This window comes from Pseudopipra pipra, chromosome 1 (genome assembly GCF_036250125.1).
Source record: "Pseudopipra pipra isolate bDixPip1 chromosome 1, bDixPip1.hap1, whole genome shotgun sequence".
NCBI lineage: Eukaryota > Metazoa > Chordata > Aves > Passeriformes > Pipridae > Pseudopipra > Pseudopipra pipra.
In genome coordinates, this window is record NC_087549.1 from 92283410 (window position 1) to 92305501 (window position 22092).

Genomic DNA, 22092 nt, shown 5'->3' on the forward strand with positions numbered 1-22092 from the left:
TGTATTTCTGCTGAAGCACAGCTGAGCTCCAATGCTAGACTACGAGCCTTCTCACTTGACAGAAGCACGGGTTGAGGGCCATTGTACACTGCAAATTTACTCAGTCATGGATAAACATTTACAGAAATGCTTGTGCCAAATAACTTTGTGCTGATCAGTAAGAAAATAGTGTTCACTAATCTTTTACTTTGCCTCTTTTAAATGATTTCAGCTCAGTGGGAACTGAGTGGGGATTACATTCATGAAGTAGATCACTGCTAGCAGATACTAAACCACTCAAAGAAAAAAAAAAAAGAGAAGGTATCTCAAATTGCAAAGGACCCCATCCTTCCCTTCTTGCTGAAGTAGGACTTTTCCAACTCCTAGTCTTCCAAGGAGGAACAGAGGTGCCAAGGAGAAATTTCTAGGCTTGAAAACATGACTAGACTAACAGCATTGCAAACACAGTTTCAAATGAAAAATGTAGCTATACAAAAAATATTTTCTTGTTGGAGTTTTCTACATCTCTTTGTATGTGTTGATACATGTACACTATGATATATGTGTTCCCCATTTCTTGTTCCTTTTATTCTATTATAATAATGAAAAAATGTCATGAGTTGCCCAAGATCTGTGTGGCTTTCTACTGTACTTTTAGGGGAATCTGCTCAGTCTTCAAGGGGAAACCCAGAATTCATAATTAGTAATGTCATCAGTCTACCTGATTCTTTGAATGTCCTTGTTTCCTGCAAGTACAGTTTCTGCTTTGGTGGAGTTTGACCGAACTAACTGTGGAACGTATGAGTGTCCTTGTGCCTTGTGTTTCTGAGCGAGTCAACATCTCTGGAGTCCCAAAGCCAGCCAGCACCAGACACAGTGATTTGGGACATGTAAATCTGGCTTTTGCTACAGAATGGACAACCTCTCTGAACTAAGACAGTCTCACCCATGCTGTAGTCAAAGTAGTTTGTTTAAATTATATTTATATAAAACTTAATGAGAAATTCTGTACCTGTCTGACAGACTTCAAAGACCATAAATAAGGGCAATTGGGTGAGTCAGAGTAGGACTTACAGAACTGGAACTTGATAAGGTGTATTTTTTTTGGTGCTGGTCTGGATCTGTTATCAGTGAAGACTGCGAAGTCAAGATATGCTGTTCATGAAAACTATAGCCAGCACTGTGGAAAAGTCAAGCTTGTGTGTGGGGGTTCATGCAGACTAGAAAAAAATCCCCTGCATGGAGTTTCTTCCTGTGTATTAGATCTTGTTGTAGACACAGCCATCGTGGGGAGTTATTATATATGCTTTTGTTGCAAGGAGAGACAAGATCATTGAATTATGGAATGGCTTGTGTTGGAAGGAACCTTAAAGACCATCTAGTTCCAACGTCCCTGCCATGGGCAGGGATACCTTCTACTAGACCAGGTTGCTCAAAGCGCCATCCAGCCTGGCCCTGAACACTCCCAGGGAAGGGACATTCACAAGTTTTCTGGGCAACCTGTTCCAGTGCCTCACTGCCCTCTGAGTAAAGAATCTTTTCCTAATATCTAATGTAAATCTCTTCTAGTTTAAAACCATTCTCCCTTGTCCTATCACTATCTGCCCATGCAAAAAATACTTTCCTTCTTTTTACATGCCCCCTTTAGGTACTGGAAGGCCACAATGAGGTCTCTCTGGAGCCTTCCCTTTTCCAGGCTGAGCTCAGCTCTTTGAGCCTGTCTTCACAGGAGAGTCATTCCAGCCCTCTGATCTTCTTTGTGGCCCTCCTCTGGACCTGCTCTAACAGGTCCATGTCTGTCTTGTGCTGAGTACCCTTGAGTTGAATGCAGTACTCCAGGTGGGGTCTCACAAGGGCTGAGTAGAGGGGCAGAATCACCTCTTTTGATCTGCTGCCCACCCCTCTTTTGATGCAGCCCAGGATGCAGCTGGCTTTTTGGACTGCAAGCACACACTGTTGGCTTATGTTCAGCTTTTCATCCACAAGAATCCCAAAGTCATTCTCTGCAGGGCTGCTCTCAATGAATTCTTCTCACAGTCTGTATTCATGTCTGGGATTGCCTTGACCCCTGTGCAGCACCTTGCACTTGGACTTGTTGAACTTCACTAACCTCTCATGGAACCACTTCTCTAGTTTGTCCAGATGCAGATTAGGAGACAGAGTAAAGAATTACTTTTTGTTAGAAGGAAAAAAGTACTGTTTTGCTGTCATGTTCATGTTTCTCCCCTTTAACTGAGACTGTCAGTATTTGTGTCTATTGCAAGCTTTTCTGCCTTTTGCTTTGTTGTAATAATGAGGAGAGGAAAGTGTAAGACATGAATCATTACTCAAGGAATGACTGGTGTCTGGATATCTGACAGAAGCTTTGAAGACATTCATGTTTGGTTTTAAAAACTATTGTATTTTCAGATAGCCAGGAATGAAACATGGAGATCTGAAAATATTTATGTGCCCTATACGTTTGCAAATGGAAAAATCATTGCAACAAAGAGCTGTATCTGTGTTCAGGGACTGAAACAATTCCTTCAAGACTACCTCTGCTTACACTTTTATGTACTATATGTTGCTGTGGCTTAGGGGAGAATTCTTTGCACATATGAATCACTCAAAATTGCATGCTCTAAACCCCTATGTACATTGAAGGAAAAACACATTCCATACCATCTAGAACACAGGCTAATCATTTGCATGCAAAGAAAATTCCAGAATTAAGTAGAAGCAGTGACACCCAGGCTGGCACTGGTTGTGTCTGAGCAGTAGATGGGAAAGTTCATGTGTTCCGTCTGTGCTTAATTTTTGAAACATTCTGATGGAGGTTGGGGAGACAATGAAGAAAAACAAGCTGGTCTTCCCCTTTTCAAAAAAAAAAAAAAAAAAGGTTACAAAGACACAGTTATTGAGGAAAATGGGGGTTATTTACTATTGCACTCGCTGGAAGATTTTTCACAGCAGCAGACTCTCTGCTAACCACTGATCCTGGAAGCCTTCCCCGTGAGGTTTACCCATCGTAGGGTCCAAGATAGCATCCATGGGGCCAGCAATACCTTGCTTACTGAAGTTTTTCACAATGGAGAAGATGCAATCTTGAACCTTCTTGACCTCTTCACAGTTGCACTGATGGGTTGAATGGTGAGGATTCTTCATCACAGTCTCCAGAGAGGATTTGTGGGAAGAGCAATCATGCCATTTGCCTGGAGTGAAGTAGAAGCCACATATATATATATAATTTAGCCAATACTACTTTAAGGACATGTATTTTTTGGATTGGTTATGTTTTTATTGCAAATACCCAAGCAGTGTGCATGGCTTGACCAATTTCAACCCCCTTGTTGACTTAGCTTTCCACATTTTGGGAGGATGGACCAACAAATGAAGGGAACGTGAACTTGTGGGGAGAGAAGTTGAGAAAAAGTCAAGAATTCTTGCCCGTTTTCCTAGTTCTGCAACAACAAGGACAAAATGCCTATTGGAGAGCATTAGTTGTCATGGTTATTTATAATTAAAAGACCAGCTAGCAGAAAGGCGTTTTTGGAAAGGTTTCTGTAAGATCGTCATCCTATAATATGTCTATGAGTTCTTTCAGTGCTCTGTTCTACATATTCATTTTTCTGAGGGTTTGGGAGGTGGGGCAACTTCTTTCAACTGCTCCTAGTTGCTTATCTTTGCACACATAAGCAGGTCCATTGAAGCAATTGGGAACACTCCCACTGGCATGGCTTCGACTTCATGGCTAAGGTCATGTAGACACTAGCCAGTTGTTACCAGATACTGAGACACTTGAGGCTGAAATCTTGCATGTTTACAGGTTGCTGTTCTCCATTGTAATTATTTCTGTAAAGAAGGTTGAAATTTGGAATTGAAGTGAAGGAATGATGAATGCAAACCTCTAACTGCATTTGATGAACACTTCTGGTTTATTATAAGTCTTGTACTAACATCTGGATTTCTAAGTAGCTGCATTGAGACCGTGAGAAACTGTGTTCCTTGTGCTTGACATGGTACAGCCAAAAATCTTCCTTTGAATGCTTAAAGTCTGAAACACGGAAACAGAAGGTGGATGTGGAAAATCAGGTGGGAGAGGGCAGGGCAGCAGTTGCGTGATAGACAGTGTAATCAGCCAAACTGCTGCAAACTTTTTTACTCAAGTTCAAAAAAAGTAATATTTGTCTTATATAGTTAATAAAAAGCAGAGCAAAATAAATCATGCTCTGTTAAAAATGTTTACTGATGAAAGTGGGAATATACAGTTATTTTAAAAATACGACTGCTATAGTCGAGTGTAAGACTAATTTTAATTGAAGCTATTATTGTTATTTCAGCATAGTTTGGGGCTTCTATTCAGTAGCCTGTACGTGAGGCCTGTATGTTCAGGAGCATATATCAGAGGTCAGAAGTGCCCCAAATTCACATCCTGATTGATGAGGTGGGTGCATGGGGCTCATTCACACTGGGACAGTAGGTAATATGGAAGGAGTCATCTGAAGCAGCACTCCCAGGAGCTGTCTCCCAGCATGCCGGGCTCATTCCTCTTCCCATGCGTGGGCTGGAAAAGAGGGAGAGGAAATGTGGATACTGACAGAACAAGCAGACAGAAGCTCAGTCAGGGGATTGTTACTGGAGTTTACTTCTCTTTTTCACCTCTGCAGATCAAGCAAGACATGAACTGTGTTCGGTGCTCTGTCCTTTCCTCATCTCCAGCTGACTTTCGTAGGGCTCTTTCAGGAACTGGCATAGGAGTGGCTTAGGTATACACTCTGGTTTAATTACCAGTTGTGAAAAGCAGTAGTAGTAGTTACTTCAGTGAATGCATGTGCTTAGTTTCAAAGCAGCCTCATGTCTGGATCCAAAGCTCTACTATGGTTTCTTGATGACTGTATTGTTTCTTGTAAAATTTCAGTATAGTCAGTAGCTATTCATGTTGTTTTCTCAATAGCAAATGTTTATATTAGTGATTGGCTTCCCCAAGGTCAAATCATGAGATTTGACTCTCAGTCTTTGATTCATTGAATGTCCTTGTATCTAAGACTTAAAAGTTATCTCTGGGTAGTGTTTTCCACCAGCTTTCTAAGTCATGGAGATGTATTTGGATCAAGGGCAGTTTTCAATGTTTTAAATGTTTTATCTTGGTTATCTTGAGTAGCATATTTATTCTATAACAATAAGCAGCGTATTTGACTGTAAGATTAGATAGGGGCAAATTAAAACATTACATGTATTAGTTTTGTTCACTGAGCAGTCACACAGAAATTGCTATAATAGGAAAATTAACTTATTCTGTGACTTCTGTTGATGTCAATCTAAAGTTGCATGAAAATTCTTTTCAATACTTGTAGTGAACAGAAACTGTAGGACCATATTCTTGCAAGTTTGCAGTTTTTGTGGCCTGACAAAATGAAATGGCAGAGATGTTGAAAGTATCATCTTATTGCAAGCACTGAAAAAAACATTTCTCAGATCATCCCTGCTAAAAATAAATACACATTAATTTTTTTTGATAGATGTCTTTCAGTACATTTTGTAGAATTCAGTGAAGGATCAGTTTCATTGTTTCAGTCAGCTGAATTGTTCTTTGGCTTCTGGCAAACTCTGCATGCTTCTCTTGGCCGTAAGAAGTCTCTTGCTGTTCCTTTTGAAGCCCAGCTTTGTATCATGTCTCCATTTGCCCTGACCTGCTTGCCTTGCAGTCAGGACTCTGCTTGCTCCAGACATAGCTTTGGCTGTCTCCACACAGGGGACCCTGAGAGCCCAATTAGTTTCTGTTAAAAGAAGAGTGCACACTATGAACACTCAGATAAAGCTGATCTCTCTGTCAAATTAAGTTGCATTGCTTTCACTTTAACAAAGTGTGTTTACAAATATCCTCTAAAAATCTGTGATGTTAGAACAGGCCAATGTCACAAATATCTTCTGAACACACCCTATCTAAACTGTAAACATTTCAGCTCAAGGATTTAGCATATCCCAAGGTTTTGTTATCCGATTAACAAAAATAAACATTTTTTCTGTGTCAAAGGCAAATTGTTACATCTGACTTCCTATTCCTGTTTCAGCAGGGACAGCTAGCCAAATCATCAACCCATTTGACCTCCCAAAAGCTCAATTCCTGTTACTTAGTAAACGCTACAGTTACCAAAAGCCTTCATGTGATCAGAAAGGAAGATCTATCACTTTGTCATTAATGTTTAGAAGAATGTGCTTTTATTTAATAGTGGTAATCTTGTCAACAGGATGTTAAAATTAAAGTGCACCAAACTAGTTTGGGTGGAAATTCCTTGTAGCTTAGCATTATGAAATGTTGTATAGTGACATTAAGAATGGGGGATGTTACTTAGAAAACCTTTAGAGTTTAATCTTAGACTTGGTAACCAATACTTGGAATTCCACTTGGTAACATTCTGTTGTTTGAATGTGTTTTGGAAATATTTGGAAATGTTTGATGCCAAAACATTTACGTTCTGTCGTCTGACTGCACTTTATCTGTTGCACTGCATTTTGTCCTGATCAACTTTGCTTAGCTCTGTGACCAGGGTGAACATAAAACCTCAGAAGAATCGTACCATTGACCTCCCTGTGGGACTAGATGTGTCACCATAGCCCGTGCCTATGGCTGGCACCGTCATACTGCTCAGGCATAGTAAGTTTGATACATCTGGGTAACTCCAAGACTGCCCACAGGCCTGCCCAGGATTCATATTCAGTAGATCTGGTTCAGGAAGCTGTAGCTTTCCAGCCTGTTAGTGTTGATAGAGCTGTATCCTGACCTTTGATATGTCCTAGTTCAAGCACAGAACTGAGTGAAGGTGGCGGCTTCTGTGATACGATGGTCTCACCACATCCCATGCAGAAGGGCTTATTCCCATCCTCATGGATTCAATGAATATTGCCATTGTGTGGCTCCTGTCAGTACTGAAAAGAGTTGAAGACCCTGTTTGGATCATGCACTTCAGTTTAGTAACAGGTTGCATTTTTATTTTTCAGTTTACATGTTTTCTTCTTTAAGTGATCAGAAAGTGCTCTTCCTAGCTGCCTTTCAGCTTGGGGTAACATTTATTTCACCATTTGCTATTAGATTCCATCTTCTTGGACTCCCTAGTTTTTTAGGAATGGAAGGAGGAAAATCCCACTCCCCCCCCCACTTATTCTAAAGCAGTAGTGCAAGGAAATACATAGATTCCCACAACTGCAGTCACATCTGTCTTGGAAAGAAAAAAAAGTGGTTTGTTATATTCAATTAATATCCATGGTCTTCTTGCAAAAAAACCCCAAAGAACCCAACAACAAAACAAAATAAAAAACCCCCCAAAACAAACCTCCTTGAGGACATATTGATGTAAGGTCCCTAGAAGCTACTGGGAAGAACTGGTGTTCTAAAATCTCAAAGTTATTCATACCTCACAGAACTACAGTACAGTAGAGATGTTACCTGACAACTGTACTCTCAAAGACTTCTGGAGACTGATATGTATGTGCCCTAATGACATTCAGATTTACTAGAATGTTTTGAAATTACTGGGTGCATGTGAGATTTGGGAAGCTCTTCAATGTGTATTTTAAGTATCCTGAAGTGCTGGTATAAAAATTCCTAGCAGGAAGCTGGATGATATTTTTAATTACCATAGTCTATCCCTTAACATTTTTTTTGTGTGCAAGAGGCTTCCCACTCGCTACGTTATTTTAAAAGCATTTGATTTATTTATTTTTTGGTTGCTAGCATGATATGAAAATACTCCATATAGCTACTGATTCTTGAACAGTGGCTCAAGGTTTATTTTTTTTCTCCAGGCATTCCAATGAAAACAAGTGAGAGAAATTGCCTTCGGTGTGTTCTCGTGTACCAGAGAGCACATTTACTTAGGCTGCTTGTTCTGTGAACAAGTTTTCTGGCAATAAAAATTTTACAGTGCAGAAGTCTGTCATGAAATATTATACATCTGACTTTTCTTAAGCCCTGCTCAAAGAGAACAGATATTGAAATACTTTCATTCTCTCTAATGCTTCAGCTTGGTAGCATATTATGGTAATCCAGAAATGGGTTTTCCTTGTACATGCGTGTAATCAAGTGCTTGCTGTATTAAGGCACAGATGTAATACAGTAATTCTGAGTATATTAAAAATGTATTTAAAATGAAACCTTCTATTTGTGGATCTGGCTGGCTTTTTTGAGACCATAATTTCAGAAAATCCAAGTACTCGTTTAACTTGTTAATAATCTCATTGCAATAAAGCAGAACATTCAGGCTTTGACACAGAGGAGCACTTAAACATATGATTAAATGTCCTTCTTGAAGATGAAGGCTTTCAGAAATTGGAGCTTTAATCATGTGTTTTACAGCGTAACTGAATCACTGCCTGATAAGTAATGCTATATGGACTAGAGAGGTAACTCTGTGTAGGCAGTGCATATCAAAAAGTTTAATTAATGCATTGTGGTTTAGTGGTCTGTCTGTTAGACCACAGAAGTACTAAGGCACTTGATTCAGACTAATTCTTTGTGCAGATCTGCCGAGTTTAAAAAAGCTGTCTTAAAAGTGAATTTTGAATAACATTATCTTGAGAGAGTTGGGACAGCTAAGGACTTGTAACCAAAACTGGTATTGATGGGGTTTTGTTGAAATTGATAGAAGTGTAAGTTTCTGACAGCTGCCTTCACATGTCCTAATTTCATAGCTCAGTGTATTTCTTGTGATATGACCCCATTATCTTAATTCCACTCTGTTATATTTTTAAATCTTTCTATAATTGCTCTTTTTCTCCAAGGGCCTGACTTTTAGCATTGGTTTTTAACACTCATATTTTTCAGGTAGTTTTCTTTTTCTATTTTATTTTTTGAGGAGGGAACCTTAGTTACAGGAAACAACAGAATCCTGAGCTGAACAATGGCAAACCAGGTTTTTGTAGGGCACTGAAGTAATTTCACAATGGGTGGAGTACTTTAAAAATCTCTAGGGCATGAGAAAGAATTACTTGCAGTGCTTGCAAATGATTCTTCAAGAAAGTTCAGTAATAGCCGGTATATTAAATAGGAGTGTAGCACACGTGCTTTGAGTTTGTTTTGATACTAAAATGTTTTTTGTAAAATGGGGAAGTGCTGTGCTGCGTGTTAGGCCCACAGGTGTCCTTAGACCTCTTTACAGTCCCACCATATGTATGCAAGTCCACATACCTGGGTGCTGGTTTATGGCAAGCCTAGGGTATACTGGGGCAGAGGGACCTGTCAGGTCTCACCCTGCCCACAGGACAGACTCAGGCACGTGCCAGCCCACAGGGAAAACACATGAAGGACCACTTTTGTTTCATTAACGTTTCCTGGAACAATGTGCCTCATATTTGTACCTTTCTTGGCTTCCTTTAAACTCTGATTGCAGCTAAAAACATACAGCTTGACTAACTTCAGCAGAATTGTTTGTAAACACAAGATTTGAAGTAGCTTCTCCAAGAGCTCTGTTGTTGCAGGTGAAAAATGAAAGGATGACTTATGGTACTGAACAAAATCCATTCATTCTCCTTCAGCTTCAGTACAGAAGGCTTTAATGATTCTATGTGATGTTTCTAAATAGTAAAAGTCACATTCAGACACATTTTTTTAGCTAAATACAGTGAGTTGATTGCGGGCACATGGACAATGTCTTTCTGATGTTGCAGCTCATGAGGCTGCCTGGCTTGTTTGCTCTATCCCAAATACAGAGTAACTTCTGTATTTTGGTAGTAGTCTTGGTTTGAGGCAGCTGGGCAGACTCAAGCGAGCCTTTGTGTGACTGCAACAAGGATGTTACCTTACAATTCATGCTTATAGGGAAAGTTTCAGCCCTAGGTTGCATTGATTTTTGACACCTCAATGGAGCTATGGTGGCTTGACCTTGGCTGTCTGCCAGACACCCACCCAGCTGCTCTTTCACCCCCATTTCAGGGGGTTAGTAGCTTCCACTCGGGACACCAACGCCAGGATTTCAAAGGGTACCTGTCTAGAAGCAGGCACAGCAAATATTTGCTGTTAGGAAGTAATTTTCAAGACTAGACATCAGACACTGTGGTGTCAGGAGGCCCTGAAGGCATACAAGTTCTGTATTCCTTCTTCCAGTGCTCTTGTTCTGTTTTTCATATTTCATTCAAAGTCTCCACTGCTTTTGTGTTAATGTTTCTGCTTGTAATTATCCTTCTTAGCCCTTTTTCCTTTGAGCACACTCTGTTTCCTTGCTTACAGATAGTGTTGAAATGTTTCTGTGCTATGTGAAAGCACAAAGCTTTGTCACGTTCCATAGACAAAGCAAAAGTGTCCGCAGGCAGACAAATGAAAAGGAAATGTTAACAGGTCTGAGCACTTGGCAATCTGTGGTCCTGGTGACTGTGCAGTTTACGCCCTCCTAGGGCTGACCCCACGTAGCTCGCTCACATTTACTCAGACTTTCTGGTCCTGCCTTATCCTGTGGCATCAATACCGTTAACGTCAGAGCCAGGGAAGTATGAGTCCTCTTATGAGGCAGGTAACATACAATTTGAGGAAAGATGTCCAGTTTCCTGGAAATCCTGTGCAATGAATAAAGGAGCATGATTTGTGTTTGTGTGCATGCATGTGACTGATACAAGTATGTTAAAAAAGTGGATCTTTAAAGGTCCTGAGTACGCACACTGGAGTACGTTTGACCCTTCCTTGCCACTGATTTATGCTGGTGCAGGATTCTCTGGGTTAGAATGTCCTTGAAATGTGTTTATCCATATTCCACAACATCTCATGGAGCCTGTGTTGCTGTACAGGGGAGGTTTTTGTGATCAATTAGGGGCTGCATCACAGTTGCAGTAACACATTTCTTCCTTTGCTTGGGATGCTAACCTAAGTGGGTCATTTGTGTTTGTAAGCATGAAAGGGAAGATTTTAGTGCTTAAAAATGTAGTTTATTTATATGAGGATCCATTGTTTCTCAGAGACTTCTCATTTACTTTTATTTCAGGCCACTTTTATTGATCTAACCAAATATGTAATGATCTTTTCCTCTTTGTCCCCAACTCATTCTTCAGTGACTCCCTCTTCCCCTGCACAACACGTACATCTACAGCAGAGTTTTTTTTCAGCCTAACCTATTGGCAACTTACTTGTAATTACAATAGGAATTTTAATTCACTGTAAAGAGAACTGATGGTTGTATAATTAACTAATGACAGTCTGTGGGACTAAGCATAGCAAAGTGAAAGCCATAAAAGTTCAGAGCAACTGAGGTAAAACTTCATGCCTTCTCTGCAGCACATGGAAAAGTGAGTTCTGCCAGGCTGGTAAAGTTGAGGAGATAGTTTGAGAGCTTCGGGGAGGACAATCATCTTGAAGTGTTGGTAAAGAGCAGAAGAAGGAGAAGAAGGTGAGAACTGGAGGAAGACCTGCATCTTTCTCTCCCCACTTTTTCCACTGTGATCTCATAATGAGAATGAACCTCCTATGCAGATCTGATTTCAGAGGCCAGATGCTGTTGGATGGGGCTACCCTTCTCCATAACCCTTAACTCTTCCCCCTGCATGTGTCCATTGGCAGCAGTAGCAGAAGTCCCAACTCTGCTGCGCAGACACAGAGACCAGTGGGTCGGGTTGCCCTGGGAAAAGGAACAGGCCATGAAGGCCATGCATCTACTCCCCCTTGGACAGGCAGGCTTTCAGTGCTAACAGGATGGCTTTGCCTGTGCCAGCCTGATCCAGAAAACTGCTTGTGGACAAGCTGGTCTCTCAGGGAGTATGGAGGGAATTTTGTTCCTAATAGCCATGGTGCTTCTCCTTCAGGGGCTGAGCAGGCAGGACACGGAGCTGTCTCCTTGTCTTTGATTCTGTTTGCTCTGTTTGATGAGCTCCAATGAGGTTATTGAGGCTGCGGTGAGGTGAGCCTGGCCTGTCTGGGGACTGGATCCTCTGGTCTGCCAGGTTTGCTTGGTATTGTCTGCTGGAGATTTCCATGGGGTGCTCTGCCTGTTTTAAGGAGAATCTCAGCTCTCTTCTGGAATCCTGGTGTGAGGGAAAGATGAGTGTGTGGAGGGACAGGGAGCAAAACTGAATTTAACCTACAGTCTTCAGAAACAAGCGTTATCATAATGACAATGGGATGTCATAATGAGTCCCTACAGCCATCATACTGTGGCATGTGGTTGCTACTAGGGCAGAGTGGTGTATCTGGAGCCTGCTCTTCACTGTCACTGTTGCTGTTGCACTGAGTCCTGGATTTAGGCCATCTAAAATTAGCCCCCAGCCCTAAACCTCAGTCATACACCTGAATCTTCCTACGGCTGCCTTAATGCTGCCTGCATGCAGGGTCATAACCCTCTTGGTTATAAAAAGAACACTGACTTGGGAAGGAGCTGTATCCATTTTCTATCTGTTCCCACATCCTGAAATACTCCTACCTGTCCTTTTGTGCATCCCTCCTTTTAACATTGTTACCTTTTACCGTGTAAATGAAGAAACTTCAGATCTGTGCAGGGTGGCGATGAGTAGCTCCCTGTACTGATGCAGCTCATGTTGAAAAGCAACCTGAGTAAAAATGTTAAAATTCCCCTAAATACTGAGATAATGTCTAGCACGTAGTTTTAAATAACAGGTAGTTCTTGATCCGCCATAGCGTTTCCAGTGACTCAGTGTGCCCCCCCCCCCCCCACTCCCTTGCAGTAATTACAGAGGAGTATTGTAATTCCTGACTCAGAGGGAGGCTTCCTTTCAAGGTTCTTGCCTGTGCTGGAGTTCCAGCTCTGCAGCTGTATGGAAAAATTGTGGGGGACATCATGGTAGCAGATCCCAGGACTGCACCAACAATAATGTAGGACTGGCACATTTTTGAACTAGTGATAGGAAGCCATAAAATGGAGAGTTTGTTTTGGATTTGTGATCAGGAATTTGGTTGCCAGAATCTTGGCTATGACTCTTGTATCTCTTGAAACTGGGTGCTTACAGCAAAGACATCCCAAGGTACAAATCTGGTGGCTTCTCTGACAGGCTAGGCTAAAAATCTTCAAAGTGAAAAAGTTAGGAAGGAGTAAGTGTGCTCTGACCCAGATTTGTTGTGGTTGCACGACATTTGAAAGGAAAGTGTGTTCCTGCAGATTGTGGGAGCACAAGTCATGAAGCTTAGGGGACAGGTCTGGGGATGGGGCTCGCTGTGCATCAGATTATGAAATGGAAACTGTGGGGAAGGGTTCCATGTGCATAGACCACTTGAACTCCATGAGCCTCATTATTTCTCCCTCTATGGAGGAATTCAGCAGGTACTGCAAGTGAGTAAGTCACATACACACTGACTATCTGCAGCTGGCCTGGCTGCTCTGGGAGCCACAGAATGGCAGCAGGGACATGCTGCCAAATGTGACCTGACAGCCCTGCCACGAGGACGCTCAGGACTGCAGGGAAGGCCAGCAGAAGTGGACCAAAGGGCTTGAGTCTCCTGTTTATCTTGTGAGATGTCAAATCTGACAGGCACATGGATGGGTCTTTGTCGGTTTCGTGTTCAGGCAACCTCCATTCGTGATATAGATCTTTAGGTTTAGTGGAGATGCACTCTTGGTGCCGCTGCAAGCAGCTGTGTACAGCTGGCCACCACGTCTCTGCTTGTAACAAGTAGGTGTGAAGGTCAGCTTGCCACCACCAAAGTGTGTTCAGAAGCAGGTCTTTGAAAATTGGGTCAAGTTTCTTAGAGACAGGAATAGATTTTCCTGTGCCTTAAATGCTGCAGTGAACCCCACTGTCTATGTTGAGGCAAATAAAATCTGCAAATGTGCTTTGCATTGTTTCAGCTTAAGCTTGAGGATATTCTTTTTAATTCTTTCTTCAGTGTTACTGTGAAGGTATGAGGGTCTTGAAATTTTTTATGATTATGGTGCAGTGTTTTCAAATGCTTAGGCCATAAAACATTACCTCTGAGCATGATATTTCCATTTTTTGCTCATCAAAGAATAGAGATTTCTTCCCCAATCATTGCTGTGATATGTGTGGTGAAAACATGGCTATTCTGAGCATCTTCCTGTCAAAGTGTTAGTGCACTTAGTTCTTGGTTCACAAACCTCAGTTAGATGCCTAGGAGCCCTATGAAATAAATAGAAGATCTGGATGCCAGGGAGTGGGATGCACAAAAGCTACTGTCTGGCATCATCAAGGCAAAGCAGAAAAGAGGACTGCACATGAAATACTCTTACTCATTTGTATTTAAGCTTCAGCCCTGTATGAAGTAGGACATGCAATCTGAAACCTTTTCCTGGGTTTAGATGCTTTCACTATCCATCTTGCAGTATCTATCTTGCTATCTCAGTGACAACTCATGGAGAAGGTGGAGTACATGGTACCCACCACTTACATTACAAACTGAATATTTGAAATGCTTGCCTGGAAAGTGAGAATCTGTTCTTGTCTTGCACTGCTCAGGGAAGCTCCTGAGCCATCAGATGAAATAGTGTGAGTAGAGACACTCACTGGAACTGTGTGGGTGCAACGAAGACTGAAGGATCTCGTAGGGATAGGAGGGGAATGACTCTGAAGCTCATTTGAAAAGGCAGAGTGATATATATCTATGTACATATGAATCAGTTTATTTTTTTAATTAACAATTTATTTTCCCAAATCATGTCCCTGCTCCTAGGACTTCGGTAAGGGCTCTGACCATTATACTGTTGCATGTAATATAGGTAATGCCCCATCTGTATGGGTTTTGGTTTGTGTTTGTTTGGTTTTTTCTTTAATTTGATGTTAAGCAGCCTGACTGCAATGCTTTGTGCCAGTAAGATGAATGTTCTCCGAGAACGCAGCCAAGTTCAGGTCTTTGGATGAGGTGGGCTCTCAGTCACCTTCTTTATAAATTTTGAGTGGCCTGAAGTGGGAGACTGGCCCTAAGATGTCAAGTAGTACATTTGGGTGTGGTGGTGCTTTTATGGGTTTTAGATGTAAATTCACAGGCCTATAGAAATGACTCCATGGCTTGTGTGATGTTTCAGCTATCAATTTCTCTTTTCAGGCTGAGTGGACTATTAATGACTGAATGGGCTCTGCTGGGAAGGCTTGTCCTCACACCATGACAGCTGATGTGTCAGAAGCTGGAGAGCTAGCTCTGGAGCCTCTACTCACTTGCAAGCTATGTCTCTGTGAATATTCCCTGGATAAGATGACCACTCTTCAGGAATGCAGCTGCATCTTTTGTACAGCGGTAAGATCTACAATGCCTTTACATTACAGAAACAGGGTAATGGAAGATAAAACTGTGAAATGTGATTGTTTGTCTTGTACAAGAAGCATATGTTACCCATGCTGACAGAGGATGCTTTTCTAAAGAGCATGTGGTGTTAGTCTGTCTTGCCTTATTTAAAAGATTTCTCTGTCATTCTGGTTTTGAAAATTCATAACTCTAACAGATGGTCCCATAGCAAATAATAACAAATCCCAGTAATAAATGGGAAAAAAAAATGCATTTTAAGACTGTTGGAGAACATACACAGTCTGTATGTAATCTCAGTATTTATTTTTTCTGAAGCAAAATCTTGAAACATCATAAGATAGCTGTGAGGTGTTGTTTCCCTGTTATCATTTTCTGAGTTCTCAGAGACATTTAAAGTCTTCTACTTAACTTTTAAGGACAATGAAAAAACCTAAACAAAAATGAACCTTGGCCTATTGAACCTTTGCCTCTCTGCAGTCTGTGCTGCAGAGATGTTGCCCAGGTCATGCATTGCCTATGGTTGTAAGTAAAGACTTTCTGTCCTGCAAATTCAGATCAAATAAAGCTGGTGGAAATGATAAAGGGAGAGGTTGAGTGAACTGATAAGAGCCCTACAGATAGTAACAGTCTTCTGGTCTCTTTGTCAGCATGCAAAAATGGGTGTAGTTTCTCTGGTGATAGTGACTTTGATGTGGCTGACTAATGGATTTTGGAAACAGGTCAGAAGTCACTGGAGGATGTTGGTGTTGTTTTTTTTTTTTTAACTCCCAAATAAATGTACCCGGCTTTATTTTTTTAACAATGAATTTTGGATAAGTATCAGTCAAGTATGTTTAAGTTTTATCCTTGGTTGTTTGAACTCACAGAAGAAATCTGATATTTGTGAAGCCATCTTGAGTGAAAATATCTTCACTTATGCTGAACTCAGGGTAGCTTAAATAGGATGACAATCTAGCTGTGTGCTTCAAGAAACTAGGGTAAGATTGATTAATATACATTTCAACCTGACGTTCATGAAGTTTGTTTCCCATACTGACTTCCACAAAACAATTTTGTATTTTAGTTCGTAACAAAAATTTTAAGAGCACATACCTAAAAGATTAGGTAGGAAGATACTGCTTTAAATTGAAAAAAAAATAAATGTAGAAGTTGATACTTCTACAGTGGTCCCATTCTTCTCTAAGAACTCAGTGTCTCTGATTTAGTATCATTAATGGCACATTAACTCAATGTTAGCTGTGTGGAGTAATCCTTCTGCCCTTGGAGAAAGGAGAGTTGCTGAGGCCTGTGCCAGGAGGAGCTGGACTCTCTGCTCCTCCAGGACACTGGCCAAAGGGAGAGGTTGGTGATGGGTTGGAGTTGTTGCTGTCCCCACCTATTGTTCCCTGTTGGTGCCACAGCTTCCACCCCATCCACACACTCCTTACCTGGCCAGTAGCAAGAAGAGCATCTCCTGTGAGCTTGGCTCTCCAGTGCCATGACAGTGACATGGAAACTGCAGTCACAGTTGTTTGCCATCTGTGCAAACTTCACTGACTTTGTCTAAACCAAGAGCCAGCCATGAGTGAGCACCGAATGCAGCTGGGAGAAGCCTTTAGACATGCTCTATTTATTTCAGTGGGTGTAATATGTCTCGACTGTGCTTATGCTCCACGTCTACCCTTTGTCTGACTGTTGTTGTCTGTGTCTGAATGTCCTCCCGATGGACATGTCTGGGCTGATGAAATAGAGACGTGTAGAACTTGCATCCTGTAACAAGAGGGGTTCTGGAAACTTTTAACCTGGCTTTATGGCTTTCTGTCTTGAATCCAGAGCAGTTTCTGTGAGGCCATATGAGTTGCTTACTCGAGCAGCCTCCATAGAGCAGTGTCAGAAGCAGCTTGACACAAAGTGCCTCGGTGCTGGGGCTTGCATGGGAGATTGCTCGGGGCACAGCCTGCAGCAGCTACACTGGTGTGCCATGCCCAAAATTTCCTCCCACTCATGCTAGGGCACCTAGATACCTTCACACTACCCTTAAGAAAGATGTTGGAGTAAGAGTGTCAGCTGTGAGCTATGGGATCGAGCCCATATCTTTTTTGGCTGACAATGCTTTCAGCTTGTATAGCTTATTCTTATTTTCTGTCACTAAGGTTAATTTTATAGATCCAAGAGTAGTATTAAATTTGAAGTACAAAGGGGCTCGACGTGGACATAATGGGTTCTGCTCCACTGAGATGAAACAATTAGTTTCGTTAAATTTTCATTCTGTTACATTTTTTTTTCTAACAATAACAATGATTCTGCAACTATGATTATTTTTCACTACAGCATTTGTGGCTTTGGAAATAACTGGAAATTGCTACTATTTAGACATCTGCAGGGGGTGAGATTATATTTCCTTTTCATTTGTAGCCTGTAAAACCAAGGCAATCAAATGAGTTGGAATTTTGTACAGCTATGTTTTCAGCTCAGAAACTCTTGCAATAAACATTATACAGTGTAAAAGCTGTGTTCTAGCCAAAGTAAGCAAACTGTGTTTAAGAAGGTGTATGTTTGCATTTTGGTGGAATGTTGCTAGTAAGACAGGAGTTTTTCAAATAGCTATAAACATTTTTACTCCCTCTGTTTAGAGCAGAGAAAGCAGATGATTTGCAGAACACACTTGCCATCTTGTCAAGAACCAAGAATTAGAATGGGAACGATTTCAGAAGTGGAAAAATATGTACAGCGATTGAACGGACTTTATGATGCAGACTTTACAGTTATTATGTATATACTCATTGTATGTTTCCCCAGAATTTGTATTTCCTGGGCATGTCCCGGCTTGTTCACTTCTTTGCTCCCCTGTTTCTCTGCTGATTGGCCGGAGAAGCTGCAGAGAGGAGACAGCCCCCATTTACCCTTCCCTTCCCCGGCTCCTCCTGCTCTCCTCCCCCTTTTGCCCATGTCCCTATCCTGGTTTGTACCCCTGCTTGTCTGTCTCATGCTCCGCCCCATATTCTGACCCTTTCCCCTCCTGAGTTGATAAAAACCCGCGTGCACACTGGAATAAAGGATTTTACCTGCACCCCACCTTGTGTCCTGGACCCGTGCTGTGCCACGGCCCCATCCCTCCTTCGGACTGCGGCACCATCTGACAGTGGTAGCCCAACCAGGTCTGAAGAGGCCTCAGCTTTGTATTTCTCAGCATTTTTTGCACTTGGTGTAGGACTCCATTGGAATGTGAGATAAAGCACACATTCACACATTCCAAGAATCTGGAAATGGCTATAGTGTACCGGATTACTTGATTTCATTGTGTTTGGATTTATATTAGTTTTGAATGAAAGGCTGGTCTCTGCAGAGGGTTGGGTAAGGATGTGAGGTATATTTTATGTGCAAAAGTTTTAGAGGACTGCACTTTACATTATTCAGTTCATTTCCTATACCTGTAAAACCTTTGCAGAGTGCCATGCTGTGGTGCACTCTCTTACATACCGATCTTCAGCAATATATGTATTGCTTAAGCTGCATGGTTTTATGCTACTTGCCCCATTCAAAAAAATGGAGGGGGTCTCATCTGTTCCTCATACTGCTTATCTCGTTTCTTGTCTTGCCACTCATCCTTGTATATTTGGGGGATGTCCTTCTTATCAACAGTCCCTTGTGTTTACCTGGTGTTGTAATTTTTTCTTCCTTGGATATGCAACTACACAGATTTTTGCCCCTGTGGTAGTCACAGGGCTTATATATGTACATAAAATAATTATACATTGTGTCTGGCTACATCATCACAATATTGCAGTATTTTGGTGCACTTATATCCAAAGCAAACTAATGATAATTACATCCTGATTGATCCACTTACAAAATAATATTTTGAATATTATACTTATTTCTAATCAGATTTCCTCCATGTTTGCTCTTCTTCCTTCCCCAGAGAGCTCTAGCAGTGCTCTTACCTCACTCAGATAGGACTCAGGAGCACCATGGTGGGGTAGTGCCAAAAATGGATGGGCCATCCTCCCCGCTTTGCCTTTGAGTGTTGCCCAGGTTTGGTGCTCATTAAACTGGCTGGAAGGTATACATCTTGGAGACTCCCACCTTTTCAAAACTTGGCTGAAACTGGGAAAATGTCAAGGAGAGACAATGAGCGGTGGGATCACATGCATCTCTCGTCCTCTTGCTGGAAGTGCCCTGGTGTCTAGCGCAGCATAATTAACCCTTTGGAAGCACTAGTGAGGAGTGCAGGACTGCAATAATATTGGAAATACCAAGGGCCCTGTGAGAGATTTTAGCAGATGTGATAAGATTGCCCTGGTGGTGATGATGAAAGAGAACCAGTGCAGTGCTGTTATGAAGAAGGTGGTCTTAGGGGGTCAGTAAAAAAACTGATGTCAGCTTTTTCCCCGCACATCTATTCTTTTTGGTTTTGTCTTTCCTATTTTTTCCACTACTTCTAAGCCAGGTGAGCAATAAATGGCATTGCTACTATTTATGTCAAGTAGCAGCTTACATCCATCTAACTTGTGTGTTATTTACTGGCACAGGGTTCGAGATGCTGAAGACAACATGTAACAAATTGAAAACAGAAGATGCTTTCAAGTATGTTATTCTGTTGTCAGCACAGGTTTATGCAGAACTAGCATGATTCACCCTTCTTTTTTCCCAAGCGGATTCTTTGTTCAGTCTTGTGCTTCTGAGAAATGTGTGAGGCAACTGGGTTACAAACATGCAAAACAAATACCATGATGATCCACCTGTTTGCTATTTTGGTGCACAAAATAAAGTCAAAATGAGATTAAACTTAATGTAGCCTTAAAAGCAGAAATGGGTGTGGAAGTCCAGGTAACTTCCGTGCTGTCTTATGCTTCTGTAAATAGAAGATATTCTGAAGACATTTGGAGAAAAAAAATTCTGCTTGTAGCTATGTGTTACAGCACGGCTAGGGCTAGACATGGACTGAAAAGGTTCTTTTTGCTGCTGTGGACATTCTGGTGCCCTGGGCAGCTGCCTGCCTGGCAAGTCAGGCCCTTGGGAGGCTGCAGCTTCTGAGAGAGACTGCTACCAGCTACTTTTGCTAGAGGGGAAGGAGAAACTCTTACAGAGATAGGAGTATCTCTGTTAGCACTTCGTCAGCAGGACACTCTTAGGCTCCTCTGCTTAATCTTTTTAAGAGCAGCTGTGTCTTGCCCTGCCTCCTTTGGGTGGCTGAATATCAACATTTTGCCCTTAGTGTTTTGAAGCTTCAGATTGCTTGTGCAGGGGAGCACTGGAAAGCTGGAAAAACCAATGTGAAATGGAAAAACCAAAGCATGGGCAGAAAAGCCTGAGAGCAGAGGAGAGAGACTAAGTAGATCAAAGACAAGAAGGAGGCAGATGACAAAGAGTGTGGGATGCCTGCTAAGTGGAGCAAATATACATGAGTAGTCAACTTAAAGGCTACTTATAAAACTTTTAAGTAAGGGAATATTTGGATTTGCAATCATCTAGCCAACACTGGGTTTTAGTATCCCTTCTGTTTCTTTGTGCTAATTTTTAAGATGTTTTTTCCCCCTTTTTTTCCTTCTCTTTCCCCCATCCTGAGAGACATCTGCATGTGCTCATGGCTGCAGGAGAACACTACCTTCTCCTCTTCCTAAATAGACCTTGTGCTGCAGTGCCCCACTTACTTTATATAAAGCTCACCTCAGGTTGTTTTCTGCTTCCAAGTGTTGACATTTGGGATTCTTTTTTCCCCAACTTAACATTTGAAATGTTCCAGAATAATTTTGTTTTAAATTTATAAAAAAGAAAATTCCTGCACCTGCTAATACTAACACTGAACACATAGCACTTTTATAGTAATCTAGATGGTTTAAGAACTTCCTGCATGCATTTCTGTGCAGAGTAACAGCAAAGACAGAGTTAGTAGGGATACCAAAAGAGAACAAATGTAAGCTAGGGCCTTTTGAGGGATACTGCTATTCAGGAAGAGGAGGGGGTACATGTTTTTGAAGCCAATAGAGGTGGCAGCCTCTGGATGGTGGCCAAGAGAAGACAGGTGAGGAAGAGGAACCTAACACATTAATGACAGCACTGCATTGGTAAAGTTGATTTTCTCTTCATTTAACCAATGAAGAAACAGATGTGAAGTAAGTTGTCAGTGCCTGAAAGTGCTGCAGTAACTGATCCAGACTGTGACATAAGCCTCATGGTCATGTCAGTTTTGTAGCTGTTGGTAAGGCCTGATACAGGTTTTGGCAAAAGAAATGATATTTGCAGCTGGTTCCATTTTGTGAAGGGTGAGTTTCTCTGGTCCTGTTTTCTGGTCCTTTTCTGTTTGGTGGTACCACTTCATGGCAATGATTACCAGGAACCTATCCTGATTTAATGAAGGACTGTCAGGATGTGTTGGGCCATTTGTAAATTCATTTTAGATTGTGTTTCTGAGCAGAATCTATCACCATTGGTGGTAGATATTTTGAGATAAGGAAGATGACAATATATTTCTCAAATACAGTTGAAAGACCCCATAAAAATAGGCTTGTGGAACAGGAGGAGGCCATTATATTCTGGTCCACTGTCACGTTTGCTTGGTGTTTTCACTTGGTCATGACAAAATAAAATGCTTGTTAGTGATGTTATTCCTTCCCTTATACTAAGCCATGAGCTGACTATGTCCTCTGAAGCTACAATCACATTTTTAAACTTTCTTTCAAGTGTCTTTTTTTAATAAGACTCTTATGTGGCCTGATCTTCTATCCATTTGAAAGCAACTTATTTATCACTGCATCTGGTCCTTAGCAGGTAAAATATAGATTGGACAATATGCATATTTCATTGAACTTCTGTTTCTCACTTTAAACTGTGCCTGTCATAAGTTTATCTGTAGCAAATTAAGAAATGGTTATTTCTGTGGTGTAGTTTAAAAACTTTTAAACTTTAAAAATTTTCTTTAATTGGAAAAGCCTCACATTTTTTTCCAAGTGAAGTGCAAATGCCTCCAA

The 22092-nt window shown here is 41.3% G+C and overlaps 1 protein-coding gene across 9 annotated transcripts in view; it reads left to right on the top strand.

Annotated features, from left to right (window-relative positions):
- LOC135419237 (E3 ubiquitin-protein ligase RNF144B) overlaps positions 1-22092 on the top strand; it is an 88749-nt gene that overhangs the window by 44361 nt on the left and 22296 nt on the right. For 7 of the 9 annotated variants that reach the window (XM_064665539.1, XM_064665559.1, XM_064665508.1 and 4 more), the window contains one exon: positions 14945-15133. The exons of 1 other annotated variant lie outside the window; for it this stretch is intronic. In XM_064665539.1, the coding sequence (XP_064521609.1) occupies positions 14969-15133 (165 nt within the window). In that variant the 5' untranslated portion in view covers positions 14945-14968. Of the gene's footprint in view, positions 1-14944; positions 15134-22092 lie in introns of those variants that run through there. One more of the 9 variants, XM_064665569.1, reaches the window with a different exon arrangement.